The sequence below is a fragment of the Dreissena polymorpha genome, unplaced genomic scaffold (assembly GCF_020536995.1).
Source record: "Dreissena polymorpha isolate Duluth1 unplaced genomic scaffold, UMN_Dpol_1.0 chrUn031, whole genome shotgun sequence".
Taxonomy (NCBI): domain Eukaryota; kingdom Metazoa; phylum Mollusca; class Bivalvia; order Myida; family Dreissenidae; genus Dreissena; species Dreissena polymorpha.
In genome coordinates, this window is record NW_026273345.1 from 171,054 (window position 1) to 186,313 (window position 15,260).

At 33.2% G+C, this 15,260-nt stretch overlaps 1 protein-coding gene across 1 annotated transcript; it reads left to right on the forward strand.

Annotated features, from left to right (window-relative positions):
- The first annotated feature begins 5,348 nt into the window (after positions 1-5,348).
- On the forward strand, positions 5,349-14,747 carry LOC127863734 (uncharacterized). Its single transcript, XM_052403372.1, has 5 exons — positions 5,349-5,502; positions 6,740-7,386; positions 7,643-7,801; positions 8,790-9,057; positions 9,702-14,747. Exons 2-5 carry the CDS (start codon positions 6,814-6,816, stop codon positions 10,232-10,234), a joined length of 1,533 nt encoding a protein of 510 aa, XP_052259332.1. The 5' UTR covers positions 5,349-5,502; positions 6,740-6,813; the 3' UTR covers positions 10,235-14,747.
- Positions 14,748-15,260: the final 513 nt, after the last annotated feature.

Here is a 15,260-nt window from a genome sequence, read left to right on the forward strand (position 1 = left end):
ATTTACACTCTCATCTTTGGAAATATTCATAATCGTAAATTTATGATAAAGACCTGATGAATATCACGTAACATTCACCTGACGCACAATTTATGGCCCCGTAAAATGTCTGCACGCATTGTGTTAACAGCGGACCAATAAACTGTCATTGCATTCATTGAGAACACGTGAGAATGTTAGTTTCATATATTTTTCTTACAACCACGTCCTTCCAGAATTATTAAAGTTGAATATTTGTTTTATTATTTTGTTCATTTATTCCATGCCAACGAAATTAAGATTTTAATCACAGTATTGTATAAAAAGATAATTAATAACATCCAGCTTAGAGTTTAAGTCAAGTGCTCATGTTTTCTAAGGTTGTTATTTAAGAAAAATTACCAAACCAGCTGTGTAATATGTATATTACGTCATGAACTCTTTATTATTAAGTGTATCTTGATTACCAGTGACTGTTAAGTGCACTTTATATACGACATGTACTGTTCGGATGAAGACTAATATATTAATGGCTTCAAATCTTTTGTATTTGTTTTAATAAAATTTTTAATACTTTATTTACGGGTTTTACACTAATACGCACTGTGTAACGACTAGCGTGTCAGGTTTGCAGATATTGAAAAACAAATAGTTATTCTGATTACTTTTTCCATAACGACCAATAAAACATTATTTAGCAATAATTATCAGTTCAAGAAAAATCATATATCATTTCAATACTTGTAGTTAAACGTTCATCAAATGTACATCGAAGTTAGAAAAGGTTTACAACCCATTATGTATATAACCTTCTTTGTTTAGATTTTCGTCTTAAAAAGGGTTTTCAAGATTCGACAAGAATTTCATATTGAGTTCGCTTCACAAAGTACTGCGCTCTAATAACAGAGCATGTGGTCGACTACTTTGATCCCTGGTCGGAGGTGTTAAGCGGGATAAATATACCATAAATTTATTATTAAGCAGTAGCAGACTATTTTAAAAAGTTTAAGTATGAAAATTATGTACTACATGAACTTAACAAACCTATATATGTCGAAGAATTTTAGTATGCAATCAAAGATTAAAAGCGAAATTAATCATCAGACAGTGATTGTTTTAAAACGATTATTTTCTTAAATCAAAAGATATTTAATCAAACCATTTGTGCGATGAGTTGTTTTTATCGGGCTTTTCCCCCGATGAATGGGCAAGTGGGGTTATACAAATATTCTTAAAATTATGAAAAAAAAACTAAAGATGTATAACATTAGTAAGTTGATTGTCACAAATTGTTACCAACATTTTTAAAAAGCGATTTGTTGTTTTTTTTGCAATGAAACACTTTTATTCCGGAAGCGCAGTTCTGATTTAGGTAAGGTTATTTCACTGCTATTTTTATTACCTATTGATATCGGATGTACACATTTATTTAAATGAAAATTAACTTGTGTATGCTACACACGTCATATGTTAAAATCATTTGAAAGTATATACCGGGATTCACAGTGTGTAAAAATGTATTGAACACAATTGTCTTGGCAACCAGATAAAAATAAAGAAGATGTATGCGCGGATATAAAGTCACGTGTTAAAACATGTATATTGTATTCAAATTATTTTAGTAATTCCGTTGGACTAATGCAAAAGAAAATATTGTCGCCGATTTCGTTTCTTTTATTTGTTGAAACCATTGATCTTAACAAAAAAACACATCAACTCTCAAATATTATTGGTTTGTGCTGTTGTTACTATAATTTGCTGATGGCATAGCTATTTAAGTCAAATCACCTGCTTGAGTTCATTTTGATAAAAGGTAGTTATATTGCAAATCTTCCGGGCTAAATGTTGGCACTTAAAAAAAGAAAATAATAGTATTTTGGAAGAGGGAATGATTAAAAGGAAATTAAAACTTGTCACACAGTTGTGATGAGATTAAAGTAGTGTTTTACTTTTTTATGCCCCCGGATCGATAGATCGGGGGTTTTATTTTTTTGGTATGTCTTTCTTTCTTTCTGTCTGTCTGTCATTGCGTCATTCTGTCACCAAAACTTTAACCTTACAGTAAAGTTCTGCAATAACTTTTGTAATATTGAAGATAGCAACTTGATATTTGGCATGCATGTGTATCTCATGGAGCTGCATATTTTGAGTGGAGAAAGGTCAAGGTCAAGGTCATCCTTCAAGGTCAAATATAAAAAAGCGGCTCATAAGGGGAAATTGTGTTGCTGACAAACACATCTCCTGCCTATTTCATCACAAAGTTGAATTATACTGAATATTGTTTAATTTCACAAAACAAATTTGAATGCTTTAAGTAAAAAAGTCAGAGGATTTTTAATGCAAACTTTTAAAACTTTGAAATAATTATTACAGGTTAAAGTAAATGGATGTTATATTGATTATATGGAGAATATAGTAGATATCCTTTGTAATATATCAGAGTTGTTATATACTAAAATATATGATGATATTGCAACTTGTTTATAAACAAGCTGATACACATATGTCTCAAATATTCTCACCACATGTTAGTTAGTTTGTGTTGTTAAATATTTACTTACTTGCATAACTGCATGTACATACTAGTTCATATGTCACGTCATTGCATTTATTAACTGTTGTGCCATTATAATTTAGTAAAAAACGCTATCTTAAAGTAAGTGATACCTATCTAAAAATATAGCTTCGCTGAATTTATAGCGTTATTCAAACATATATCAAATTGTAAATCTGCATTTCGTTTCTTGCACTAATTAAATAGAAAGCCAGAATGAAGTTTAAGTATGTTTGAATATTTTCAGCAATTTCTGATGCTGTATATGATGTTGTATACGATTGCACGGTACAAACAGTTTGGTTACATAAAATAATGGTCATTTTGTTCATATATATGTAATAGTCAACCTTTGATATGTACATGCCTAATGGTAATTTTGAAGCTCTCAATGTTCATGTGTAGATATGTTGTACACATTATAATAAAGAGAATGTCGTTTTGTTAAACACATAGCCACGACGTGTTCACACTTTTCGGGGTTTAGTATAATTATGACTTTCTCATATTGAACGACCACTCTTATTTTATTAAGTTGGTGCATGAGAGTTTAAGTACTATACACACTTTATTTGAGAAAACTGTTATAATCTTTAAAAAGAAACTTAAATAGTTATGTTGTATAACTCGTACATCTTGCGAATTAGCTATAGAATATGATGCCGTAAAATACGATGACCACTTTCATAATATTGTAGCGTAAACACGTTAAATATGAAATCTGCTACAAAACATAGCGGTTATCAAATGTGTTATTCCAAATAGTAATGTTCTTTATAAAAAAGCAATGAAATAGTGGTTGCAATACAACAACATACATTATTAACTTAAGTAAATGGTCACAATTTTTAACACACGTTTTGAACACAAAACATAGGTTCTTAACTCAGGGAAACTATGGTATCATATTTTTTCTAGCATTATCTCAAATAGTATCACCGTTATATAAAGCATACAGAAATAGCTTTGACAGTGGCACCACCTTCTCCATAAGTCTCAATATCGCTCAATGCAATATGTATCCGGGTCCATATACACCAACAATGACCAACCCACTTATTACTTTAAATATCAAAATAAATTACTTTACTATTTACTCTTTTTGGATCAGAATCAACCTCCGTGTAGAAATGTGTTTGGCTACGAGCATTCCTCTATCATTTATTTCTTTTAAATCGGGGACGTAGAGGTATGATAAACAGAAAAACAGGTTACAGCATGATCTTTTTGTAATATATTAGGTTCGGCACAAATTAAATAACGGCTCATCAAGCCTCGCCGTTATATTAGTCTAAGCCTTGCCTGATATATTACAAATGGATCAGGCAGTAAACTGTTATTCTCTATTTATGATACTACCGCATTGGTATCTGCCTGATATAACGTTGCCTGGTACATTTTTTATATAGAATCATAGTCAACAGGAAGTTTTTATATCAGTCATGTTAGGAGGATGGTCATATTACTCGGAATTAACTATAAAGTAATATTTTTTAGTAAAATTGAATCAGATTCAACAAAACAAACAATTTGATACCAAGATGTTATATATTTTAAACACAAAATGCAACACAAACAGAAAGAAAAACAACTTTGTTTACAAATATTATGCTCGCATGCTCACGACGTCATTATTAACAGGTAAAATGACAAAAGTCATATTCTTTCCAGCTAAAACTGCAGTTTTTTAGCGATTTTGTTAATATTTGTTCAACATCGGGGACGTAGATGTATGATACACAGAAAAACAAGCCGAGCCGTTATTTTATTCGTGCCGAGCCTGATAGATTACAAAAAGATCAGGCAGTAGCCTGTTATTCTCTATATGTCTACATATATCACACACCATGTTTTGAAGGTCGATTTATATACGATATTAACAAAATAGCATGTATGTTAGACATTACAAAGTTTTGTAAATAAAAAAAATAAGTTACAAAAAGAAATCGTTCCAGAGTAATAAGTATTATATCTGTTAAAGCAGGACGTACTCTTAACCCGCAAACGGAAGTTAAACACTGCAGTGATTTCGGATCAGCAGACAATTTATATATCTATCTAACGGAGATAAGAATTGTCGATGCATCACAATTAAAATTGTCTCTTGAGCTTCTAAATTTACACTGTTTAAGTTATTATTGAATGTTAATTCCCAAAAAATATATTACAGGATATTTAAGGGCATAACACGGGATGATTTATTTGATTTGATAAACCTAGTCAATTAGAAATATGCGTTTATATAAATAACGTGTACGTTACAGTGTCTTACATTTCTGGGTACGCCTCATTTTACCACAGAGCTTCGATTTCAAAAATATTTCATTAGAATGAGCGCAACTTTTATATTGATGAAAATAAATTTCGGGTACAATTGATATATTGTTCATAACTGTTTTGCTTTACTGTAGTTAACTGTAACTTTAATTTGAACTACGCAATATAAATTGGGTTTTATTTATAGTTTACAGGTGCTTCCTGCTTTTTTAATGAATTTATAAAGCATTGCGAAATGAAAATTTTGGTATGCTTATTAATAATAATGCATGCAGCTTTTTCTTCAGCGTCTCATTGGCTAAATACTTATTTTGCGAGTCAATGGACCAATTGATACATGTACATGATGTCTACACTACTGCCAACTTTACACACAATTTTCTGACATAGGCTAACTTCCAAAATTATTAAAGGTGGCAAAATATCTAAAATTGCTATGGGCGATTTAAAACGTTCTCGAACATTAATAGGGAAGTTCGGTCATTCAAAATCAATAGAATCACTCATATCATACTCTCTTTTTTCCAGGTCTGGGACATTTGCCGCGGACCAGATTCCTCTAGGCGCCTTGGTTCAGGGCATGTCTCTCCAGCTTCCCCTTCGTCTTTTCGATCTTCTTGGCATCTGCATAAAGGTCTCCAAGCCAGGTGTTTCTCGGACGCCCTCCCCTGCTCTTCCTTTGAGGGTTGCAGGTGAGATATGCCCCGGTACTGGATGCAGGCTTGTGAATGGTGTGGCCTGTTAATCGCCAACCTCTTTGAAGGATGTCTTCTTCAACAATCTGCTGATTTGATCTTAATGTTTCAAATTGAAATTAAGAATATCATAACTGTTTCGGTATTTGAACTCAAAACATTCGTTAAAGAGTCGACTTGCTTCCAATTCAAACAACTCTGCCACAGCATATAGATTTAGCAAGATACAAAATGTAAGTTTTTTTTTGGGTGTGTCACACTATATTCAATGTTTATTTCTCGCCACGATATCCGAACATTTACGAGCGCTCGCGAGACAGGTTTCGGATATCGTAGCCGGGTAATTCATATGGAATATATTGTGACACAAAAAATATAACGAGCATTTTGTATCGCGTTACCAGACCACATCTTACTTTGAAATTTTCGCTATTGCTATAAGGAACGAGGATTTCTGTATGTGTTGACATTATTTTTTTCAATATTGTACGTAATATTCCTTAATTGTGCGTGTTTATGGGCTTTTAAAGGTACGCTTTCTGGCATGTAATTATTCGTAGTCGAGCACACTAGCAAGGACATTTAACAATACACGTTTGATCTTTCCATTATAAAAATTAACTTGATCATTAAAATGTTTCACTTTTTAATTTATCGAATTGTCAAAAATGCTGCATTAATTGTCAGTTTTATTTTCTAGACTGTAATCATTCCTATGTGTAATGCCTTATTTTGTTTTCACGTTACTCGGGATCTCTCAGCTTAGTCCGTGCAATTGACCATCAAGTTCTGTGTTATTTAATCGTCTTGGTAATTGCTACTAGCACAAATGGTATGATTAATATACCACGATGATACGTTGATTATGAAATTAAAAGCTAGGGCTGTCACGGTTGTGTTTAAAATGCCATTCCCACATGCATATTTGTCACGGGAACTGCTAATTTGTGATAAAGTGATATACATTTATTGTAATGAAAAATAAATGTGAAAACTTTTAAAAATATGGAATGTATTGTTATGGCCCTTGTGAACTAAATTTTCGCTCCATGCAAATAGCCTACCTGTAAAGATTCATGTTGAAACCTCTGAAATTGTAAGTGGTATACATGTAGCTTATGCCAAAATAAAAACAAACAACTAAGGGCCATAATTCCTAAAAACGATGATAACTACCGTGAGTTATGGCGCTAGTTCACTGCACAAAAACCTTACGACTATATTATATTTTCAGGATGTAATTTCCTGTCAGTAAAAAGGGAGTATATTGTACACAATATACTTTAATGAGCCGATCAGAGAACAGCCATGGCCAGTCTTGCAAGTGCGTTTACCGATCTCGAGAAGATAAACTGGCTAAAAGCATGGCTAGCCCTAGATATTACAAAAAAAGGTTTGCAAGATTTTGTTGATAAAGAAATATGTAAAGTGCAAACACGCATTCTGCAAACGGCTTGTGTCAGTTCGAATATTTCGACAAACACTTTGTGCACAAAATGTTGTACTGCAAATTTATTGCGATGTCCTACTCACGGAATGTGTAGAAGAGGCCAAAATACATGCTTTACTCTGCATGATACGCAAGAGAAACAGCCTAGGCCGTGTCCCAAAAACGTATGTGATACTGTCCATGATGAAATTATAAAAAAACACGCGTGGTCAGGACCGTCTTGGAAGAACACTTCAGCTGAACAATGGGGAACCAATAGCTGGCAAATTTCAAAATGTTTTATGCCACCAGATGGGTACACAGGGGTGCAATCATTGCAAGATACGGATTTCAACGGAATCATCAATGTTATGATAAACTGTAGACATTTTGCTACAATATTTTCCTTTACCGTAGCCCCGCAATCAAATAGTCCATGTCTTTTGGCCAAGGTAAGTTTTTATTAAACATATAATAAAGATATAACCAAACGAATACACAATTGTGTATACAGTAGTTTAGGCAATTAGTTTGGTGTTTACCCTATCATACTTTGGTTTTCTTTAATATGCTTCTTACCGTTTAAAAAAAAACGATGTGTGCATTGACCGTTCCAAACCAGTAGCACCAACTATACGCATTATTTAGTGTTGTGGATAAAATAAACAGCTTGTTTTAATACTGTTCCACTGTTTTCTTTCTATTTAGGCGCGTGATTTCTGTAAAGCTGTTCGCCATACAACTGACTGCAAAGTGAAAGATACCGTTCTCAAGGACATGTTTACCAGCTTTAAAACGTTACTTAATGACCCAATGTGTCTAGCTAACGATCAATATGCACAGGAGGCAGTCTTGCAGTTAATGCAGGTAACTAAAAAAAGCAATGATCCAAGTATACGACACATACAGCAAATAAAAGTAAACTGATATGAGGGTATTAATACAATTGTGGGTATTATTAAACAACACACCGTTTGACACATCAGTATGAAAACATATATTATTTTAGCTCCATACACGCCTACATCAAGACAAAGAAAACATAAGTTTCTTTATTTATGAATAATTAACAACATGGTGGGTAATCGCGCTGCTTTTTATCATCATTTTTTTCAACAGCTGGCCTTCTGATCGAGTTCATGCGTTTTATAATGTCTTATGTAGCGCACTTATGTTCGTTTTGTCAAATAAGAACGTCTGGTATCTTAGTGACATAGGACAGGGCCATTTTTTATTAAGAAGACTTACATGTATGCTAAATTAAAAGCAAATTATTTATTTTCGCTGAAAAAGGTTTTGGTGGGAATACTCGTATTTCTAGATATATTAGGGTGTGTAGACTGTTTTTCGAAAACCGCAGAGCAAAAATATATTGGTTAACAGCGGAATGGCTTTCTCAGAATTCGATTAACATTTCTGTAGGCATCTTTGAATACATTCTCGTGTAATTTTTAAGCTTTAAACATGACTATGAGTTTTTTTTAACAATAAATTGGTAGAAAACAGACTCATTACTTAAAATATACAAATAATCGTAGCAAAGTCTCATATGTAAGCATGTGATTACTTTCCTGAATATGTATTATTGAAATGCGTGCAAAACCTGGAGTTAATGAAATATTAAATCAAACAATATACAACAATTTACTATTTTTCTAGATAGCGGCTATGTATTGAAAAAAGTATGAATATCAGCTGCGCGATAATTCATTTGAAACATTATTTAAAAGCCTGTGTTTCTAATGATCGATATTGTTTCTGTGTGTGGAATCCAAACGTTTAAACTCAATGAGACAAGGTATGTTATATTTTGCAGCAAACTGATTATTAAACCATGTGTACTTGCTTTCAACAGCTTGAAAATGATACAATTAACATGGAAAACGTGTATCGGCTGATGCAAAATGTCCAGGAGTCAATTCAAAATGCAGCAAATAGTAACATGCACATATTGAAAGCTATGGATGATATGAAAAACTATATGGACAAACACAAAGATGAATTCAACAAACATGTTGAACAACAGAAACAAGATATAGTTGCAACAACCAATCAATGTATTCAGTCGGTTCATAAAGCGAAAATAAAGGATGATGAAGCGAGCTATACTGATGCGATTAAAGGTATTGCCTTGCTATCTTTTCACAATTTGCAGATTTAAATAGTATAATATATGGTTGTTGTAAATGTTTGAAATTCTAAATCTTTATTTTTGAATATCATCACTTACAGGTTTTAACACACACCATATCCGCTAGTTCATGCGCCTCCGGTGCAATAATTAGTAAAACGTGTTTTATATGTCTATAATAAATATGACAGATAGTTTTCGTTTGAAATATATTCAGTGTGAATCCAAGTAGTAAAGACTTCTAAGCTCACATTCACATAACGTTTCTTGAGTCTTCTTTTTATTAGTTTAGTTATGTGTAAATATCCTTTTGTGCCCCTCCAGAACACATCGCTTTTCACTAACATATATACTTTATCTCGATATTGATTAAAACTAAAACCATATTAGCATTTTTTATTATACAACATATTATCATGTAAAAAAGCAAAATTCATGTTTACAAAATGGTTATTTAAAAGGTCTACAGTTTTAATATGTAATTTTAAATGGATCACTTAATACCCGACGTGCGCGTATAGTAATATACATACACATTTTTAAGGCATGGCTGATAACACACTTCTACACATATAATGCATGTTGTTTTTATAGCGTAGTAGCAAATGATGTGTATTTAAATGTATTTTTATTCAGATTTTCAAGGCCGCCTGATTCAGCACTATCACATAGCATTAAGTCACTTGAGTATTTCACCATTGTTGCAGAGTGTGGATAAACCTTTACAAGAAATTTTTGTTAAACCGGCAATTTACAAAAAAGAGATAGACAAGAATGGAAAACAAACGAAATCAAAACAACTCACGACGTACAAAGATTTTCTTTTTAATGATAGTAAGTTACACAAGCATATCTTTTTACAAGGTGAACCTGGAATGGGAAAGACCACACTTGCAGCTAAGATAGTACAAGATTGGTGCAATAGTGTGAGCGGATCCTGTGCTCAAGATAAAATATTTAAAGACCTTGAAACACTGATCGGAATACAGTTTGTGTTTCACATTCTATTAAGGGAATCTACTGACCATCGTGAAGCATTTGAAATGATTAAAGACAAAATTATTGATATGATATATTGCGGTGAAGAAAGAGTAAAAGCATTTCACCTCCTTCAAAAAATAATGAGTAAAGAAGCATGTTTAGTGATTCAAGATGGACTGGACGAATAGGCAGATCCTAAGGGTAAACTGGCACTTCCAATAATGGTGTCAATGCACCAACAATGCACAGTGTTAATCACAACACGCCCGTGGCGTTTGAATGACGAACGTATCAAGGACTCACATATAGACCTTTTGTTAGAACTGGAAGGAGTGGATGATCCATTTGAACAGAGTAAAAGGATTCTCTGTTGTTGTAATGCAGATGATACAAAAGAGAAGGAATTCAAATTCTACATTTACGAAAACAGACTTTACAAATTAATAAAAACGCCGATGGTGCTGTCATTGATAGTTTGTTATTGGGTGGAAGGCATTCATTTAACGGGTTCAACATGTACAATATATGCTTTGCTTCTCGACTATCTATTTAAAAAAGCAAACGGAAGAGAGAATTATGATGATCCTTCGCCAGTAACTTGTTTTATCAACAAGAAATATCTTCAACCGCATGGGCAAATTTTTGGTACTTTGTCTAAAGTTGCCTTTGAAAGATTGTTTTCATCTGAAAAGGAAAGCTCTTTGGTTTTCAAAGAAAGCATATTGTCAAAATATTTTGATGACAACCAGAAGACAGTTTTACTCAGAACTGGAGTTTTAACAGTAAATAAGACTTTTACTCTCACTAACAGACCATCCACATGTTCGTTTATACATAAAAGTGTTCAAGAATTTTGTGCTGCGTTCTATTGCGCTAAAAACGAACACGTTATGTGTGGTGCCATTACAGACTACCTCGTACAGGATTACAATAAGATCAACGATATATTTACGGTATTTAAATTCTTGTGTGAACTAAATATTGGTGCAGCTTATAAACTCTCTCGTATATTGAACGAGTGCCTTATCCGTATAATGGACAATGTCACAAATATTGAGACAATACAGTCCATTACATCTGCTCTGCAAAACATGATTATCTCTGGATTAAAAGAGGCTGTAAAGAATGGCTTGCAGAACAGCGAAATCAAAGTAGACTTGAAATTTTTTCGTTTCAGTTTCTTGGAAAATTGCCCAATTCTCGACGTCATCCTAAAAGCAAACGCACCTAATATCCACACACTGTTTGTTCAAAATGCAACAGTATGCGATGTTCAAAAAATAATCGATAAATGTGCGAACAGCATTGAGCACTTGTCTGCGCTTTTTTTACGGCTGCTTTGGTATGCGCGGATATAAAACATCAATTGGCATATCTCTTGACGTGTCGTTGTGTCAGCGCCTCAAAACAATATTGATTCATGGATGTATGTCACGTGATATTGATGATGATAACGAGCTATTACGGAATTTTCCATGGATTATATTACCACCTTGCCTATGTAGTGAGTATGAATTGTTAACGTGCAGTAGCTTACATTGTAACCAACAACCAACATTTGCACATGGTCTCCATAACCTGACGAGCATTAAATTGAAACTTAAATGCAGATTTGATGGGTTGGACTTGTCTTCCTGTCCAAATCTAGAGAAAATATATATACAAGGTATGTCAATCATTATGTTGCCAAATGCTCTTCATGGTCTTCAGAAGCTGAACTATTTAAGTCTACAATGTACTTGTGACGGATTGGACTTGTCTTACTGTAAAAATATAGAAACAATTTATATCAAAGAACCTATAACACACAAAAAAGCAGAACAAAAATGCAGGGGTTACAAAATGGACTTAACTTCCGGTTCAAATAAAGTGAAAAATGACACAGACAGACCTATAACATTGATACCGAATGCTCTACAGGGTCTTCACAATCTTAAAAAGGTATTTTTACAATGCAAGTGTGATGGGTTGGACTTGACTTCCTGTCCAAATATAGAAGAAATATATATAAAAGGACCTGTAACATTGGTGCCAAATGCTGTACATGGTCTTCTGAAACTTAAAAATGTATCACTAGATTGCAAGTGTGATGCGTTGGACTTGTCTTCCTGTCCAGATATTGAGCTAATAGATTTAGAAGGAGCTGTAACATTGCTGCCAAATGGTCTACAAGGTCGTCAGCAACTGAAATTTGTATCACAAAATTGCAAGTGTGACGGGTTGGACTTGTCTTCCTGTCGAAATATAGCGCAAATATATATAAAAGAACCTGTAATATTGTTGCCAAATGCTCTGTGTGGTGTTCATGAGTTGTTTTTTCTACGTCTCGGCTGCACGTGTGACGGGTTGGATTTGTCTTCCTGTTCAAGTTTAATTGAATTGGATATCAACGGACCTGTGACATTGTTGCCAAATGCTCTACATGGTCTTCAGAGGCTGGAAAAGGTCTCACTAAAATGCACGTGTGAAGGGTTAGACTTGTCTTCTTGTCCCAATATAAAACAAATATATATAGATGGACCTGTAACATTGTTGCCAAATGCTCTACACGGTCTTCAGAAGCTGAAAGAAGTATCACTAAATTGCACGTGTGAAGAGTTAGACTTGTCATCATGTCGGAAGATAGAGAAAATAAATCTAAATGGGCACGTGACATTGTTACCATATGCACTACAAAATCTTAAGAAACTGAAAATGGTATTAACAAAATGCAATTGTGACGGGTTGAACTTGTCATCGTGTAAAAATATAGAGACAATATATATAAAGGAACATGGAACATTGTTGCCAGATGCTCTACATGGTCTTCATAAGCTGAAAAATGTATTTTTATATTGCAAGTGTGATGGGTTGGATTTCTCTTCATGTCCAAACATACAGACAATTCATATCGATGGACCAGTAACCTTGTTGCCAAATACTTTTCATGGTCTCGTGGAGCTGAAACGGTTATGGCTAAAATGCAAGTGTGACTTGTTAGACTTGTCATCTTGTCAAAATATAAAGAACATAAATATAAATGAAAACGTGACATTGTTGCCAAATGCTCAACATGGTCTACAGAAACTGGAAAAGGTAGTACTAAAATGCAAGTGTGACTGGTTCGACTGGTTTGTGTTATCAGATTATCCATATTTACCGATGGATCTTTGGTTAGATACGTTATCACTATATTGCAAGTGTGAACGGCAGTACTTGGTGTCCTGTCAAAATAAAAAGATAATACGTGATATTGTCGCCCGATACTAAACATGGTCTTCAGCAGCTGCATGAAAAAGATAAGACTATTGTGCAAGTGTGGCCTGTTCGACTTGTCTTTCTGCCTAACGAATGAGGCAATGCTGATCAAAGAACATGTAACAGCGTTGCCAAATGCTCTAAATATATTCAGGACCTGAATAATCAAATCCCTTAATTGCAACTGTGACGGATCGACCATGTCATGCTGTCCGTAAGATTGAGACATTAAAATTAAAGCAAATTCGACATTGTTGCTTAACGCTACGGAATTCCTGACTGCGGATAGAACTGTTATCTAGCAGTAGTGCAAAATATTGTTTATATGTGTTCTGTTTTGGGCTGCATTTAGTTAGTGTTCGTTATTTTTATTATATTATACATAGTTAATAATTATATATTCTAAAAGGGACTTGCTCACACTTTGGAATGATGACAAGTTTTAAACAAAATCATTGTCTCATTCAAAAAAGCAAAATAACACTTCTGACTTAATTTTTAAAAGGTATGTTATATTATTGAAAAACATCATTAAACATCGGAAAAAAACAATAAAACGGCTGTAACGCTTTACGATTATATAAAAAAGATTGAAATACAAAGATAGTATTTTAATTACCATGTTTATATTAAAACCTGCGCAAACTAGTGGTAGAGCGTAATCTATTGCTAAGAGGTCCCAGTTTCGAACTCTAAAACCGGCATAATTTTATAATTATTAAAATAATGTTTTCTTGTTTCTTGTTCTTATTAATTTTGTAACAATTCCAAATATCAAAGTGTAGTTTAAAATAAGTCTAATTACATTTAAAAACACATTTGTGAGCAAGTAAATTTCAAATTAAATTTGATTTAATAGTTTGCTAATTTTGATCATTTTTGACCAAATGCTTTGTTTTAACCGACGTCTCATTCATTGTCTACAGTATATACTAGGATGCATACGACCATGTATTAACGACATCAAGCATACTTAAATCTGCTTATAAATAATAACTTACAAAGTGTGCATGTTTATTTACAAATTGTCATTTGACATACACTGGTATACGATAAATGGCCAGTAGAACTATTAATGTACATTATCTAGTTATATTATTATGTCATGTTCATAACCATCATCTAAACATGTGTATGTTTAATTGCATTTAAATGACACAGTTACCTCGCATGCAACAAACAGTATCCGTGTATGTAAATTATACTCGTATAATATTGTTTCGAGTAAAATTAAATCTAGTATTATGGTTTTATACAAATCAAATAGAACAATGCTTATAAGTTTTAATAATTGACCTTGTTAATGGTTAAAATGTACTAGTGTAATAAGATATTGGTGTTTATATCATGTACATGATTTGATCTTTTCTTCATTTTTCGACGATCAGATATATACTAGGCCTATAATTATTATTTTGTTATTTTCTTATACTGGTGCAAGGATATACACATTTTGCGAAATAAATTGACAATAAATATAAAAAAAGTTATTATTGTTTATTGGAAACGCGCAAGTTATATAATTACGGTTAATTCCGTCTTGCTTACCGATAACATAGTAAAATGCCAGAGCCAGTGCGCATTATTTCGTTTAGATGACGCTCATCTCTGGTTTTTACTAAACGATGTTATGGTAGGCATTTGTTTGCTATTAAAAAAGCTTTTCACAAGCTTTATAACGATCTACGAGTTGGTACATTTGTAGCGTTACACATAATTGAATCAACACCAATTCAAAGCCACATTTTTGAGAATCGACTTAATAACTGTTTATGCCCAACTTGGACATTTGACCTTTATCTGTCGTATAGAAACAGCGTGACGATTGTTACATTTGAGCATCATGTAAGTGTTTACCCAACAACTCTACCATAAATCATGAAACTTGGAATTGCACCAATCTAAATATCGAACTGTTTCAACATATCTCAAGCGATTAAATTGAACCGTTGTATATTTCAACACTGTACAAGACAC

Bases quoted from the DNA above. Each gene is read 5' to 3' on its own strand.
- LOC127863734 (XM_052403372.1), top strand. From the start codon at position 6,814: ATGGCCAGTCTTGCAAGTGCGTTTACCGATCTCGAGAAGATAAACTGG. The intron at 7,802-8,789 runs GTAACTAAAAAA...TGCTTTCAACAG, and splicing joins CAGTCTTGCAGTTAATGCAG to CTTGAAAATGATACAATTAA. The intron at 9,058-9,701 runs GTATTGCCTTGC...ATTTTTATTCAG, and splicing joins CTATACTGATGCGATTAAAG to ATTTTCAAGGCCGCCTGATT.